This window comes from Parastagonospora nodorum (assembly GCF_000146915.1).
Source record: "Parastagonospora nodorum SN15 chromosome Unknown scaffold_17, whole genome shotgun sequence".
NCBI lineage: Eukaryota > Fungi > Ascomycota > Dothideomycetes > Pleosporales > Phaeosphaeriaceae > Parastagonospora > Parastagonospora nodorum.
The window spans coordinates 586,235-599,622 of NW_001884565.1; the positions used below are offsets into that span (position 1 = coordinate 586,235).

Sequence of the window (13,388 nt, forward strand, 5' to 3'; positions counted from 1 at the left end):
GAGTTGTTCTGGGGCACTCATAATATTGGAGTCCTTGAGTCTCTCTCACTTGCTCGCACCGCCACCACACCCCGCAGCAAACGGCCCCGCCTTCGGGCCTCTCTCACCTCGCCATGCGCTGATACTTTGCCAGTGCGACTCACCTCCAAGCCAGCGACAACTGCGATTCCTGCATACTCGAAAGGTATACTTCATCGCTCAGCCAACACTTTGGCACCGCCATGGACGAAGGTTCCGAACCATCATCAGCAAGTCGGGCGACCGCCTCAGCGCCTCCAGACACCATGGAAGAACAGCCTGGTCCATCGACAGTAAGTCAGGCGACCGCTTCAGTGCCTTCAACTGACGCAGAAGAATAGTCTGGTCCATCAGCACCAAGCAGGGCGACCGCCGCAGCGCCTTCAACCACCGCAGAAGGGCAGCCAGGACCATCAACAGTAAGTCAGGCGACTGCCGCAGCGTCTCCGACCGCACAAGACGCTGTAGAGGATCAGGACTTGGTGCAAGAGCCCGAAAAGGATGTCGCCACGACTTCCCACTTGGAGATGATGAAAGTTGGGGTCCAAGGCCGCTGCAGATTCCAGAAAATCTACATCCGCGGAACAAAGAAGTCGACCACCGCGTACAAACCCGAGGCCGACGCACCTGCCGACGATCGGACTCTGTCCATCATCCCGACCGAAGAGGAGAAACAAGGCCGGCCCGAGACAACCCAATATCTCGTCGTCGGCTTTGTGCTGGCTGCAAATCCGAGCAAATACACGCCCAAGTCCGTTGGAAACTCATCGCGCAACAAGGATCGAGAGCAAGCCAGGAAAGCGAGAGGCACACTGGATGCAGAGCGAAATATCATCAGAGCCGTGGTACCTATGACAGAATTCGTCTCAGACACCATCAAGTACTATGCGGCATGTCATTCAACGCATGGTCTTTGCACTCTGCGCGTAATCCTCGTGGATGACATTTTCTTTTTTGATGAGTTCTGGAGAGATGTGGTGCCAAGTGGGAAGGTTAAGGACCGCAAGGCAAGACTGAGCCTGGCCTGTAAATATCATGCCGCGTACACCAAGAAGCCACCAGAGAAGCCGCGTACTATCATACGGAAGCCCGATAACTCGACTGCGTCCAACGCGATTGCAGTAACACGCGAGACCAACGCTGCCAACGTACTGTTCCTGCAGTATTCTTTGTGGCAATTGTCGGGTCAGCCTCAGTCTCTCACGGCTCTAGAGAAGACGTTGGAGAGTTTGCTGCCGGACCTTGCAAAAATGCCAGCCAAGGAAGGCACCATTGCTTTCTTTGAGTTTGACTCTGAGATGGTGGCGACCGATGCCAGCAAGCTTGTCGAGGAAGCAAAGGTTTGTACTCACGGCAAGCAGTCTAGACTTATTCGCTAATGCTCTTGAAACAGATCATGTACCCTAGCTTACGTCCTCTGGATCCAGATTTGGTCATGAGTCTTCACACAGCTTTACGGAACAGTGGAAAAGCCATGAAGCTTCCATACGGCAGTCTAGGACTCTTCTTAGAGTTTGGACACGACCGTGCTAAAGCGGGCTGGGCAATGGAGATCCTTGAACCGGTTGTTGTACAGATTCTCCACGACATCGAACTGTTCAACAGGGTACACACCGGTCCCTCGCTTTGGACACCTTCCAACGTCACAGCGGCGTCTGCCAACCTCACGCCCTTCGTATCCTCACTACGCAGTGCGCTGTCGGAGATCAAGGACTTTCTCTTAGCACAGGCCGTCGGACTCCGAGAACAACATGGAGGCGTACAGCAGCATCAGTCTCTGGACGATCTGATGGCGAAGATCGGAAATTGCGTGGACAAGGAAGCTCTCATGGCACTTCACGAACAATTCTTTGCGATTCATGGAGAGCAATTGGCGACTGCGAATTCGAAGGGTGCTGACTACATCAATGAGTTGATCGATTTCATAGATATGGCGTTGGGAGCTCAGTCGGTCAACAACACTCAAGACGGAGGAAGTGGGAAAGGCAAGGGAAATGTGACTGGATAGTGGCAAGGGAGACTCAATGAGTCGGATCGGGCTGAGCGGGCTGATACCGCCGCATATGACATCGAGTTCATGGCTCTCTCGTAGTGGATAGAATACAATTCTATTTTCTCAATACGAACTTGCACTGAGACAGACCAGTGTCAAAGTCAAATATGGAGGCTTTCCAATACCCTCACATCAAGTGCTATAGCAAACCTTGCACGTCGTGTCTACAATTCGCGCCATGCAGGCCCGTAGACACAGGAATGTGAATATATCAAACTTAAGATTATGCCAGACACGTGTCAAAGTGCATTGAACATTACACGGACTGACATACAGTAAGCTCGAGGCTTTTAGCTTGTTTGACACGCTCATTGGGCACCTCAAAGCTTGTTTGTTAGGCTTGTTGCCTATAATAGCTAGGCTTATTTAAGGCTTATTTAATAGACTTAATATTTTAAGAAGTAGAGCTAGTAAGGCCTAAGAAGTCTCTTATATTTTATAAATAAATAAATATAAGTATAGACTCTACTCTATATAACTAATATTTAATAACTTTATCTAAATATACTAACGTATCCTATAGGCGAGCCGCTTATATAGGTAAGCTGCCTATCTTTTTCTAGAATTACGTTCTTCTCTATAACTTTATTAGTCTTAGACTATTTTAAGATATTACTTTTAAGATATTACTTTATATTTAGAAAGCTCTAAGAAAGTACTTTCTAACGCTTTAAGAATTACCTAATTAGGCTTAGTATAGCTAAAGTTAGAGCTAAGTAAAGTAAGAGAGCTTGCTTAGCTTTAAACTCTAGTAACCTATAGTATATAGCTATGCATTATTCTAAATATTCTCTTATAGATAATAATAAGCTTAAATATATATATAATTAAGTTTTAGAGTTTTCTCTATGCTAGTTTTAGAGATAAAAAGCTAAATATCTCTTAGAGCTTAAAAATAATCATTTATTTAATAACTAAGCTAAAAAAGCTTAATTTAAGCTCTAACTTCTAAAATAAAGAGTAAAGATATATAAATAATATATGCTAAAGTTTTAAGTTATATAGCTATATAGAGAAGAAGTTATTATTATTTTTTAAAATAGAGTAAAATACTAAGAAAAGAAACTATACTAAGTATCTTAATAGTTTATATAATAAAATAGTTTAAAAAGTTAAGATCTAATATAAAAATACTAATAGTATATAAAATAAGCTTTCGAAGTTAATATATACTATATATAGTATCTAATATACTAGATTTCTTAAACTTAGTACTAAGCAACTACTTTCTTCTATAACTTCTTTAATAAATTAGCTATAAGTCTAGAACTTCAGAAGACTATTCGCTTATTTATAATATATTATATATTAAAGTTAGTAAGAGATTTATTAAAGTATAGCTTAAGTTACTAGCGTCTAAAGCTAAGCGAGCTCTTAGACTTTACTAACCTATAACTTTAGTAATACTAGGCCTAATTAGGTAATTCTCTAAGCATTAGAAAGCTATATATTAGGGCTTTTTGAAACTTAAATAATATCTTAAAAATATCTAATACTTATAGAGTTATAGAGAGAAACATAATTCTAGAAAAAAGTAGGCAGCTCGCCTGTATAGGCAGCTCGCTTATGAGATACGTTAAGGCATTATATTAAGAGATAAAGTTTAGTAGAAAGGCTTAGTAAAAGTATCTAGCTAATCTATGTGTCTAGCTAACCTGTAAGGTACGTTATATGCTTTAGATCTAAATAACTTTATAATACTTAGATAAGGCCTTATAGGATGAACATTCTATTAATACAGCTATATGATAGACGAGAAGAGTTAGAATCTAATAAGTACAAAGAAGCTAGTCTGCACGCCCTTACAGGCGTTATCAATTCTGCTGATTCTGGTGCTATTTCTAATTTTGGTGTTGATGTCAGTTTTGATGTTGATAGCAGGCACATAGATGCTCTTTCTACTCTACTGAAGTAGACGTACATGTCGAGATTCTAATTGCATGTCATAATCTCGATTGCGAGTCAAAACTCTTGAGCGACAATTTCTACCCCTGGTAGCGAATTAAGTTATACAAATATGTAGAAGTTAGCTCTACAGGATTGCAAGAACCCCCTTCAGCGCGCTGTGTATTGAGGCGACTTAACATAACTCTAACACATATCAGGTCAAACAATCTTCAGACTCAGGTATGTGTGACTGTAAATTCGTGTGCTTCACCAATGAAACGCGAAAAATATTGTAGTTTAGCAGCTGAGCAAGTGATTTCAAATAGAGCTAGCGGGACTGATAGTGTGTATTACAAAATTGCTTATTGCACATATAACACATCACTGATTCTGATCGTCAAAAGCATTACTGCAACTGGCACTACATCCCGGGCGGCAGCCCTGATTGGCCGGCGGAGAAGATTGAGACGTTGATGGCTAATCATTGTCCGTTGGGGAGGTGTGCGGTGCCAGAGGATGTGGCGCGGGTGGTGGCTTTCCTAGCGTCTGAAGACGGCGGATGGGTTAACGGGCAGGTGCTTACGATCTCCGGAGGAAGCTCGCAGTAAAGAGAAGCTTGAAAAGACTCGCGAGTGTTTTGAGTGCGGAGAGGCGGGTGATGATGGAGCCTGAGGGTATACGCAGTCGTTTCCAGCCACCCGCGATACACAGAGAGTATTCGAGCATATTCAGGAGCTACTATGCTCTGAATTCTATAGCTCTAGTTATCTTCAGCATATCACGGTATTCGGTGCCGTCGAGCGGTGTGAGATGATTACTATTTCAATATTTCCAAACTTAATTCAAGCCGCAGTACATCACAAATTATATACAAAGTCATCCTCACAAGCTAGAAACTCTGGCGCATACTCCTTTTTTCTTAATGGCGCTTTGTGTCTCACTGCGGGCTCTCAATTACCTAGGACAGTGTCCAAGATCTTGCTCATTAATTACTAGCCTAAAGTTATACACAGCATTACTAGACTTTGAATTCGACGGCACTACTCTGTGTATAATTTCAGGCTCAGGAGAGATTTGCTGCCTCTTGGATTGACTTTCTTATTGCACCACGATTGGTGGCCATTCATCCATAATTCTTTTCACACACAGGCACCTAATCACAGTATCGCAGTAATCTAGGAGCCTTACTTCCTGGTCTTAAACATTAGTCTAAATTGTGACTCCACCAACAAACCTGTCATACAGATCCGACAAAGTGAGTAATTGTGTGTTGTCGGAGGCCCTGTGTCATAATTGCAGCTGTGCTATAAAAGACCCTTCGATCAATCTTCATCGTGTATTAGAATTGTAAACCTGAAAACCGGTCCAAACTCATTACCATTTGCCTATTACGAAAGCTGAAGTATAAAAGTAGAGCAGCACACTCACAATGCCTCACAACGCTGCAGACATACCTGATGAGGCTCCGAATACCAGCTCTATGAGCGCGAATGCTACCAGTAACGGCATTAATACTACCACGAATGGCACTAATGCTCAACCTTCGGAGAACGGTGAAGTTGCTGCGCAAACTAACGGCTCAACAAGACGCAGTCGCCGGATAAGAGAAAACACGAATGCAACCACAAACGGCACTGGTGTTCAATCTTCAGGGAACGGTGAAGATGCCGCGCGACGTAATGACCCAAATGAAAGACGCAGACGTCGGGCAGCTAGGGACACGAATGCAGCGACCACCAACGGTACAAACGGTACTCGTGAGACAGTCGACTCTACAGCGGGGAGTGTGGATCAGAATCAGAACACGAGAACTGGTTAGCTAGGCGGTGCTTTGTTGGACATAGGGGATGGTGGGAGTGTTGGTAATGATGATCGAGCAGGAATGGTACTACATATGTAGCAAAACAACACTTATATGTTATAATTTACTAATAAACACTGGGAGTTCGCCATCAGTGTCCGGCCCCATTAGTAAACGCTTCCAAAGTAGTGGGTGCGGAGACACAGATCGGACGTTATTCGGACGCTATGTTTAAAGGAGACTAGCGCCCTCACTAGCGTGCTACTCAAAACGCTAACTCCAGGGCTCCTCCTTCCCTCTCCGCATCAGCGATCGTTTGCTCCCAACTTAAGATGGATGAGACAATCAGAGAGCTTCACAGCGACCTTGGGCGGAAATATCAGCGTCATGGCCCCAAGATTGAGCAGATGTGGCGATCGCTCAGCCAAGAACAACGAATACAGATTCTGAGAAGTGGCGCCCATGAGGGTGCAGTCCTAAAGCATGCCGAAGATACAAGTCTCGAGAATGTCTACAAATTCATACCAGAATGGAATATCCGCGACATTGCGTCACCCTCGTCAGACTTCTTGCTCGACATGCTTAAATTTCGGGCAACGGTACCACTACAGACCCAATACACGAGTGGATTCAATGGCCGTCCTGGAGATCATGCGCACATAATCGACATGATGCATAAGAAAAATCTGAAATTGAAGAACGCTTCTGAGCTCAAGAACTGCTACACGCTATTCATAACCGAGGACGGATACGGTCAGTCGGTCAAGATTGCTGCCAGCAAACGGGATGAGGTTCTGGCGACCATGAAGAAAGCCATGGATGCCCAGCTTATCGTCCCACAAGCTACTGGCGACCTCATCCTGATGCGTCAAATCAATCTGCTACAGCTTCTCAACATCGTCATCGAGGACATCCTCGATACTGCCTCTACCACGCGAACGCAAACGAAGCGCCCAAAGAACTCTTCCAATGGTGCGACTGCAGCGCTGTCGAAGTTGTCGATCCATTCTCCGCCTACAACGCTGGAGCTTCCAGAACTTGTCGAAATTGCGCGAGACAAAAGCTCTTCTCTGGAAGACATCATCAATCTGATATCCACGGAGCCCACCGTCCTTGCTCACGAAGTAAACTTCTGTTTCTTTACTCGGCCAGAACTCATAGCAGATGATAAGGGCCGGACCATGCCCGTTCACACTGACAAGTATATCAGCGGTGCTGTGTTCGACGTGGTCCACAACTCAATGAAGACTGTTGCGATGTGGAACTACATAATCCAACTTCTAGCTTTGCTGAAAGACACATCGGACAAGCAGTTCCGAGCAACTGTCGCGAAAGAGCTGGCAAATACCTGCCACCTCGAGTATCAGCGGGCTCAGACATGCTTCAAGCGAAGCGTAGCTGTCGGAATGGGTGGTACTAAATGGTTCAAGAGAATGTCAACTGCGCGAAAAGATGATGTTGCGCGCATCACGCTCAAACGCAGTCCGGAATCTCTGACCATAGAGAACCCACAGTTGCATTACATGCTCAGACTCTGTCAAGATGAAACAAACTGGTCCGGAGCGGTTCGCTGGTTTCAACAGCTCGAAGACCTTCATCGAGCTCATCCTCTAGAGCAAGATAAGCTGTCTGAGCGAGAACACGACACGCTTGGAGATCTGGCGGTCATTGTGACTTTCATCCAGTCGCTTTCACAGTTGGTGCAACTGCCCGTTGCCAATCTCAAGAAGAGCCAGCCATTCGTGACTGGGTATGTAGCGCTAGACAACGAGCTCCGATCGCTCAAGGATGGATTGGATTTGGGCGACTTTGCTATCCCAATCGACAATTTGTTAGAGCCGGGTATGGCTGACGGCGCTCTTGCAGCACTGGATCAGTACATTGAAGAAAAGACGGGGACGAAGATTGGTTACTTGTACCAAGATCTAGTAGAGGATTGCATTACGAAACTCCGAGAGCAGCACGATGAACAAAAGGCGAAGTCAAGTGAGAAGAAGGTGGAATACATCACCCCGACGGCTCCTGAACCCCCAGAATCGCAGATTCAACAGCGCAAGCAGAAAGAAAAGACACGGCCAGCTCAGCCATCCATATACAGTATCACACCCCCACCTCCCGATGCCGCCCCAGAGACCGATCTGCCACCGCAAACCAAGCAGACTTTCAACGTCACATCTTCCACCGCCACCGTTTTCTCGTCGCTTTTCTCTCGGTCATCCACGTCCCGCGGGACGGTTAGATGGGAAGCTTTCGTAGCTGCCATGGTAGACTTAGGCTTCTCCGTTAACCCTAAAATCGGCTCGATATACACCTTCGTCCCTTCAGAGAAAATGCAGACGAAGAGGGATCTGACGATACATAGACCGCACCAGTCGCGCATTGAGGGACCGCGGTTGTTAGTTCTTTCCCGGCGATTGAGAAGGGTGTATGGATGGGATGAGTCGACGTTTATAGTGGAGTAGGCAGTTGTTGTTCTGATGGTGTGAGGAAGCCAGCTAAAACGGGGCCTGTGACGCGCAACTAGCTAACGTCGAGATTACAATTATGCGATACAACACAAATGTACACGTTACACGCGCAGCCAAACCAAAGGTTATCAACGCCGCCATGCTACAATTCACCCACATACGAATAAGGACTTCAAGACAGATAATTGCACTGCTGCAGCGCCCACAGGAATATTTACAATGTCAACACACATTGTACGTTTCGCTCCATAGTAGCTCCAGTGCCGTGATGGCGTCTTGGCAGGCTTGTTGGCAGGCAAGTCGAGCTGCCGTCTCTGGCCCAGACTCCCTGACCACTGGAGAACCGTACCTGTGGACGTCACACGCCATGGTCGACATCACCCCCGGTAGGTACTTCTGTATGTATGATGGCTTTCCGAACCGCTCTGTGAATACGTAGCCTTCGATGGTCTTGTAGAGATCTTTGGCCCATTGGACCGCTTCTGGCATTCTTGCTGCACCAGATAGCAGTTCATCCATTCCCTCGGGGAGTGCACTGGAGTGTGCAGATATGATGCGAGCCCTTGCGGCCGCCGCATCACTGGTCGTGAGGTGGTCTGGAGGCCCGGTCTGTACAACACTGCCGGGTGTACGTGGGATGATATGCCGTGCTTGCATTGGCAGCTCAGCGAAGAGTGTGATTGGGGCTATTTCAGGAGTGATAAAGGGGGGACCTGTACGCTATTCGCGGCCATTTCGAAGAATGTGAGTAGTAGGTGGCTTCGAAAACCGTGCCTTCAAGAGTAGGTGACCAAAAGAGATACGACGGCAAGATAAGTGAGCAGACGAGAGGTCTATATGTATCTGCTACTGATCCTGCTTTCCTTCACGTGGTTTTCTCTTGTCTGGCAGCGTGGCGAAGCAACATGGTTTCGATGTCGGCGTTTTGTGAGCAATTACTCTATAACTAATATGATAAGTAAAGTGATATTAGGTTACATATGACGTCCGTGTTTTTGCAATTGATATCGACTTGAGCGGGACCTGAAGCAGATCTGCCTGTGTCCATCGATATGTACGTCGTGCTTGGGCCGGCAGCTCAGAGAAAAGCGTGAAAGGAGCTATTCCGGAGTAATGAACGGGGGAATCTACGTGCTAGTGGTGGAAAATGCGGCCATGTTGGAAAATAATCGTCAGTTCGTAGCTTTGGGAGTGGTATGCGGAAGAAGAGAGGCTTGGGCATCCGAGTGTTGCGCTTCGTCTGCGCAAAAATTTGAAGCAGCCAGGAGGCATTCGTGGATTGTCAGAAGGTCGACGACATAGCAAACGATCATGGTCAGCTTCGAGTTGCATTATCAGGACCTATTTGCTCAACCTAGCAACTCTGTGTTGCTCCATGCTGAAGTGTCGTTTCGGCGGGCATGCATGTGACCATCAAAATTTGCAACTTGATTGCAAATAGCGTACACACATCTGCAACACACCTTTCAGCCGAGGCATAATTTACCCTGCAAGCGATCAATGCGCGGTATGGAATTGTGGTTATAATAAGTAGATGTGATTAGGCAAAACGCATCTGAAACCCGAGCGCCCTAGCTCAGACCCTCACCAAACAGTTCACCGGCACCCCAGCCCCGCCCAGGGCGATCAAAAGCTTATCCATACGACGCCTAAGGCTGTTAGGCTTCACATTAGTCACTATCGTCATTCAGATCACGAAGTTGAAGACCAACATTGAGGAAAATAAAATCTGAATATCGATTACTAGTAAGGAGCGTATACAGTAAAGGGTTCCCAGTCCCAACCACCACGCAACCAAAAACAAACTAAACCAAAATCATACCCAATAAGGAGATATTCGTAGATGCGGTCGCAGACCGGTCCATCCTTCGTCTTTTCTCGTCACCCGTTCCCATGTCTTATCTACATGCTAATCGTGGGGTATATACATTCCCATTATGCGTCTTTTTTGTTACATCCATCTCTTGCACTCTGTCAAAGTCGCGCCATTATGTATTAGGTGTAAGGCAAATCGCTTAGTTGTCGAGGAAGTCGACCTCCTCCTCCTGGTCGTCGTTGGTGAGCTGAGGCTGCGAGTTGCGGAGAGCAGCGCGCTTGCGGGCTGCGGCGCCGGCAATCGGTGCTACAGCTTGGGGAGCAGCTGCGGTGTTCGATGTTGCTCCGGTGTTGGCAGCCTGAGGGGTCTGAGCAAGTCCAGCGTTCGCGTTTCCTGCGGGCTGGGCGACTTGGCCGGTGGTGGCACCGGTGTTAACAGATGCCTGAGGAGTCTGGGCTTGCTGAGCGGCCTGGCCGTTGGCGACAGGTGCCACAGCCTGTGCGGCGTTTGCAGCGTTTCCGGCGGCAGCTTGATGGTGTTAGCTTGTGCTTGAAGAGTATGTTTCAATTGAGACTTACCAGCGTTGGCTCCGGCGGCGGCATTGGCTCCAGCAGCAGGGTTTGCGGCGGTCGCAGGGGCAGAAGCAGCTAAATTGGTCAGTCTATGATTGAGAAGGATATCTGTGAAATCACTCACCAGGCGCCGCAGCACCGGCAGCACCGGCAGCACCGGCAGCACCAGCAGCACCAGCAGCACCAGCAGCACCAGCAGCACCAGCAGCACCGGCCATCTGGACAGGAACACAACCACCGAAAGGACCCGCACGAGCGGGGTTCTCGCACCGGACCATGCAGACGTTGCTCTGACCAGCGACAGTTCCTGTGCAAGTCATGCCGGCGGGAATGGAGGCAGTAAGAGGCAGGTCCTGCATCTGAGTGTCCTTGTTGCGTCCGCGGTCGTTACCAGGAAGGTTCTGAGTGACAGTGATGGGCTGCCAGTTTGTGCCTGTGCCAGAAGGATCCATCATGCACTTGTATGGGCCAGCACCGTCGGAGTTGACTTGGTGAACAGTCATCATGATCTAGGGAGTGTGAGCTATGGCATTGTGGGTGGAATGAGAGTCTCTTACCTGACCACCAGCAGAGACCTGGGGAAGGGTGGCACCGTTGAGCTGCATAACCTGTGCAGTTCCTGCCTCGACGGCGTTGGCACCTCCACCAAGAGTCTCACCGCAGGTAGCTGCGGCATCGCCACGGAAGCGAGTAGAGTCCTGCTGGAAGGGGTTGCGGTTGGTTCCGTCACGAGGAGTAGTGGGAACAACACCGATGGCAGAACCCTTGCCACCCATGTCTCCGGTAGCACCGATGATGGCACCGTGGCCAGCCACGAGCGAAGAAGAAGCCAAAAGGCTGAAAGCAACAACGGAAGACTGAGTGAAGTACATGCTGAACCGGTCAGATGGATTGATTAGAGAAAAGAGTAGAAGGGTTATTAGGTAGAATGGAAGAGTGAGGTAGTGATTACTGTAGTAGCTGGGTTGGGAACCTGAGTGCTGATGATGTTCTTCTTCCGTCGCGGCCTCGCATCTCTTTATACATCTTCTCGAACTATACCAACGATTGATCTGCTAGTGCCTTGCCGTCGCCTGTTGCATCGCCTGTGGCTAGAACGGATGTCTGAGGGGCTGAGGTTTGGCCAAGACGTGTGAAGTGATCGAATTGTTGTTTCGCAGCCAACATGAAGCACGAAGAACAACATCTTGGCAGAAGGTTTTGCGTTGGGCAGATGTATCGAAACACTTCGGAGGCAAGAATAGAGTCCATCAAACTGCGTTTGGTAGTTTCGCCGCCTGATCCACCTCGATTTGGAAACTTGGAGCTTGATGCACACCAGGCATCGTGTCGACAGCAGGACCAATGACAGACCTTAGTGACAATTGATGAGACGATGGAGTGTAGTCGCTTGGCTCGAAGTGTGACAGGGATGGAGATACCGAAACTCTCCGCTGACAGAAACATCTGGTGCGCACGGAGAGATCACCCGAACATTGTTCAAACCCGTCCAGGCCTAGTTCAAGCCATAGCCATACCTAAGCATCGATGGTCGGAGAATGAGAAAGCTTGGCACCAAACTCAAATCGATCCCTGAACCTGGTGAAACATAGAATGGCTGAGATAGATCCCATCGAGGCGGTGATGAGGGTGAATTATCAGATATGGAAGACGTGATCTAGACAGACTATCAGTAAGACTCAGAGGCACTTGATCACTGAGATGCGAATGTAACGAATTTCTCCACAAACTATCTTCATGTATAATGCTTCGACGACATAAAGGTGCCACTCCTCGGCCACAACACTCAAGCCTAACGGTGAGCGTGCACCGGGAGATCTGCCAAAATTGAAATTGTTGTCCGGACGGAATCGGTGTATCCGCTGTGGCTTAGGCTCTTTTGTGATGTGTTTCGCGAAGGTGATGCATATCTGAGTGCGGACATTTGTGGTTTGGAGTTTCGTGCGACCGTTTTGGGTCTTAAGTTTCTTTAGTGCAGCAACGCCAGTTTCACACAGGCTTAACGGCAAGCAAACACGATCCGTGGGGACGGCACACGCTCGGTAGGCATAACTTCCGGTCTATAGTCGTTCCCGTAGTGGCTAGGTAACGGGTATGCGGCCTGGACCGCAAGGTTTGTGATCACATTGATAAGGTGAGGAGGTTGAGGCTGGACTTCAAAGGTGGTGATGATGGTTACATAAGCGCTTGGCACGCCGCAGATTTGCCGACCTGCCGACTTCAACATCAGCGTGGCCTGTCTGCACGCTGAACACGGTAAGACAACTGCCTAGGTGATAGGCATTTTGAGGTTAGATGGGAATATGGCGCGACTAAATGAAGACCGTCATGCGCGGCTGAGTATACACGATACCCTGCACTACGCGCGGTCAACGCCACACGGAGGTGAAGGCGAGCATCACATTCCTCTCAAGGTCATCAACACTCACTGACAGACGTAGAAGCCATTGTACGCCAACAACTGTCTTCAATCCATGCATCGCGTTCTCGTTCGCCCTCCGCAACGTAAACTGACATGCAATACTGTTGAATGAAGAACTCCTGTGTTACAATACGACACTGGAGCCATACAGTCTTCCAAAGCATCGACCTTGCATCATGCGCAACCTTCGACACCTTCCAGTTCACGATAAAAAATACACTGACATAAGCAAATATTGGATGGCGCTCTAACGTCTCATGCTCATGAAGGTGAATCAATCGAGTACGGGACAAAGGGCCCCGGGATTGTTGCCCGTCAGCGTAGGTCGAGCAATACATGCCGACTTCAGTC

The 13,388-nt window shown here is 47.9% G+C and overlaps 6 protein-coding genes across 6 annotated transcripts; 4 read left to right on the forward strand and 2 right to left on the reverse strand.

Moving 5' to 3' along the window:
• Positions 1-284: 284 nt before the first annotated feature.
• On the forward strand, positions 285-2,026 carry SNOG_10663 (hypothetical protein; the record flags this gene model as incomplete). Its single annotated transcript, XM_001800873.1, has 4 exons — positions 285-311; positions 383-437; positions 460-1,358; positions 1,412-2,026. The coding sequence occupies 4 exons, from the start codon at positions 285-287 to the stop codon at positions 2,024-2,026; spliced, it is 1,596 nt and encodes a 531-aa protein (XP_001800925.1).
• A 3,361-nt stretch (positions 2,027-5,387) lies between these two features.
• Positions 5,388-5,777, forward strand: SNOG_10664 (hypothetical protein; the record flags this gene model as incomplete). Its single annotated transcript, XM_001800874.1, has 1 exon — positions 5,388-5,777. One exon carries the CDS (start codon positions 5,388-5,390, stop codon positions 5,775-5,777), a length of 390 nt encoding a protein of 129 aa, XP_001800926.1.
• A 314-nt stretch (positions 5,778-6,091) lies between these two features.
• On the forward strand, positions 6,092-8,027 carry SNOG_10665 (hypothetical protein; the record flags this gene model as incomplete). Its single annotated transcript, XM_001800875.1, has 2 exons — positions 6,092-7,993; positions 8,016-8,027. The coding sequence occupies 2 exons, from the start codon at positions 6,092-6,094 to the stop codon at positions 8,025-8,027; spliced, it is 1,914 nt and encodes a 637-aa protein (XP_001800927.1).
• Positions 8,028-8,495: 468 nt separating this feature from the next.
• Positions 8,496-8,734, forward strand: SNOG_10666 (hypothetical protein; the record flags this gene model as incomplete). Its single annotated transcript, XM_001800876.1, has 2 exons — positions 8,496-8,613; positions 8,667-8,734. The coding sequence occupies 2 exons, from the start codon at positions 8,496-8,498 to the stop codon at positions 8,732-8,734; spliced, it is 186 nt and encodes a 61-aa protein (XP_001800928.1).
• A 1,508-nt stretch (positions 8,735-10,242) lies between these two features.
• On the reverse strand, positions 10,243-11,487 carry SNOG_10667 (hypothetical protein; the record flags this gene model as incomplete). Its single annotated transcript, XM_001800877.1, has 4 exons — positions 10,243-10,571; positions 10,622-10,690; positions 10,740-11,124; positions 11,173-11,487. 4 exons carry the CDS (start codon positions 11,485-11,487, stop codon positions 10,243-10,245), a joined length of 1,098 nt encoding a protein of 365 aa, XP_001800929.1.
• Positions 11,488-12,614: 1,127 nt separating this feature from the next.
• Positions 12,615-13,063, reverse strand: SNOG_10668 (hypothetical protein; the record flags this gene model as incomplete). The annotated part of the gene is made up of 2 exons (XM_001800878.1): positions 12,615-12,862; positions 13,045-13,063. 2 exons carry the CDS (start codon positions 13,061-13,063, stop codon positions 12,615-12,617), a joined length of 267 nt encoding a protein of 88 aa, XP_001800930.1.
• Positions 13,064-13,388: the final 325 nt, after the last annotated feature.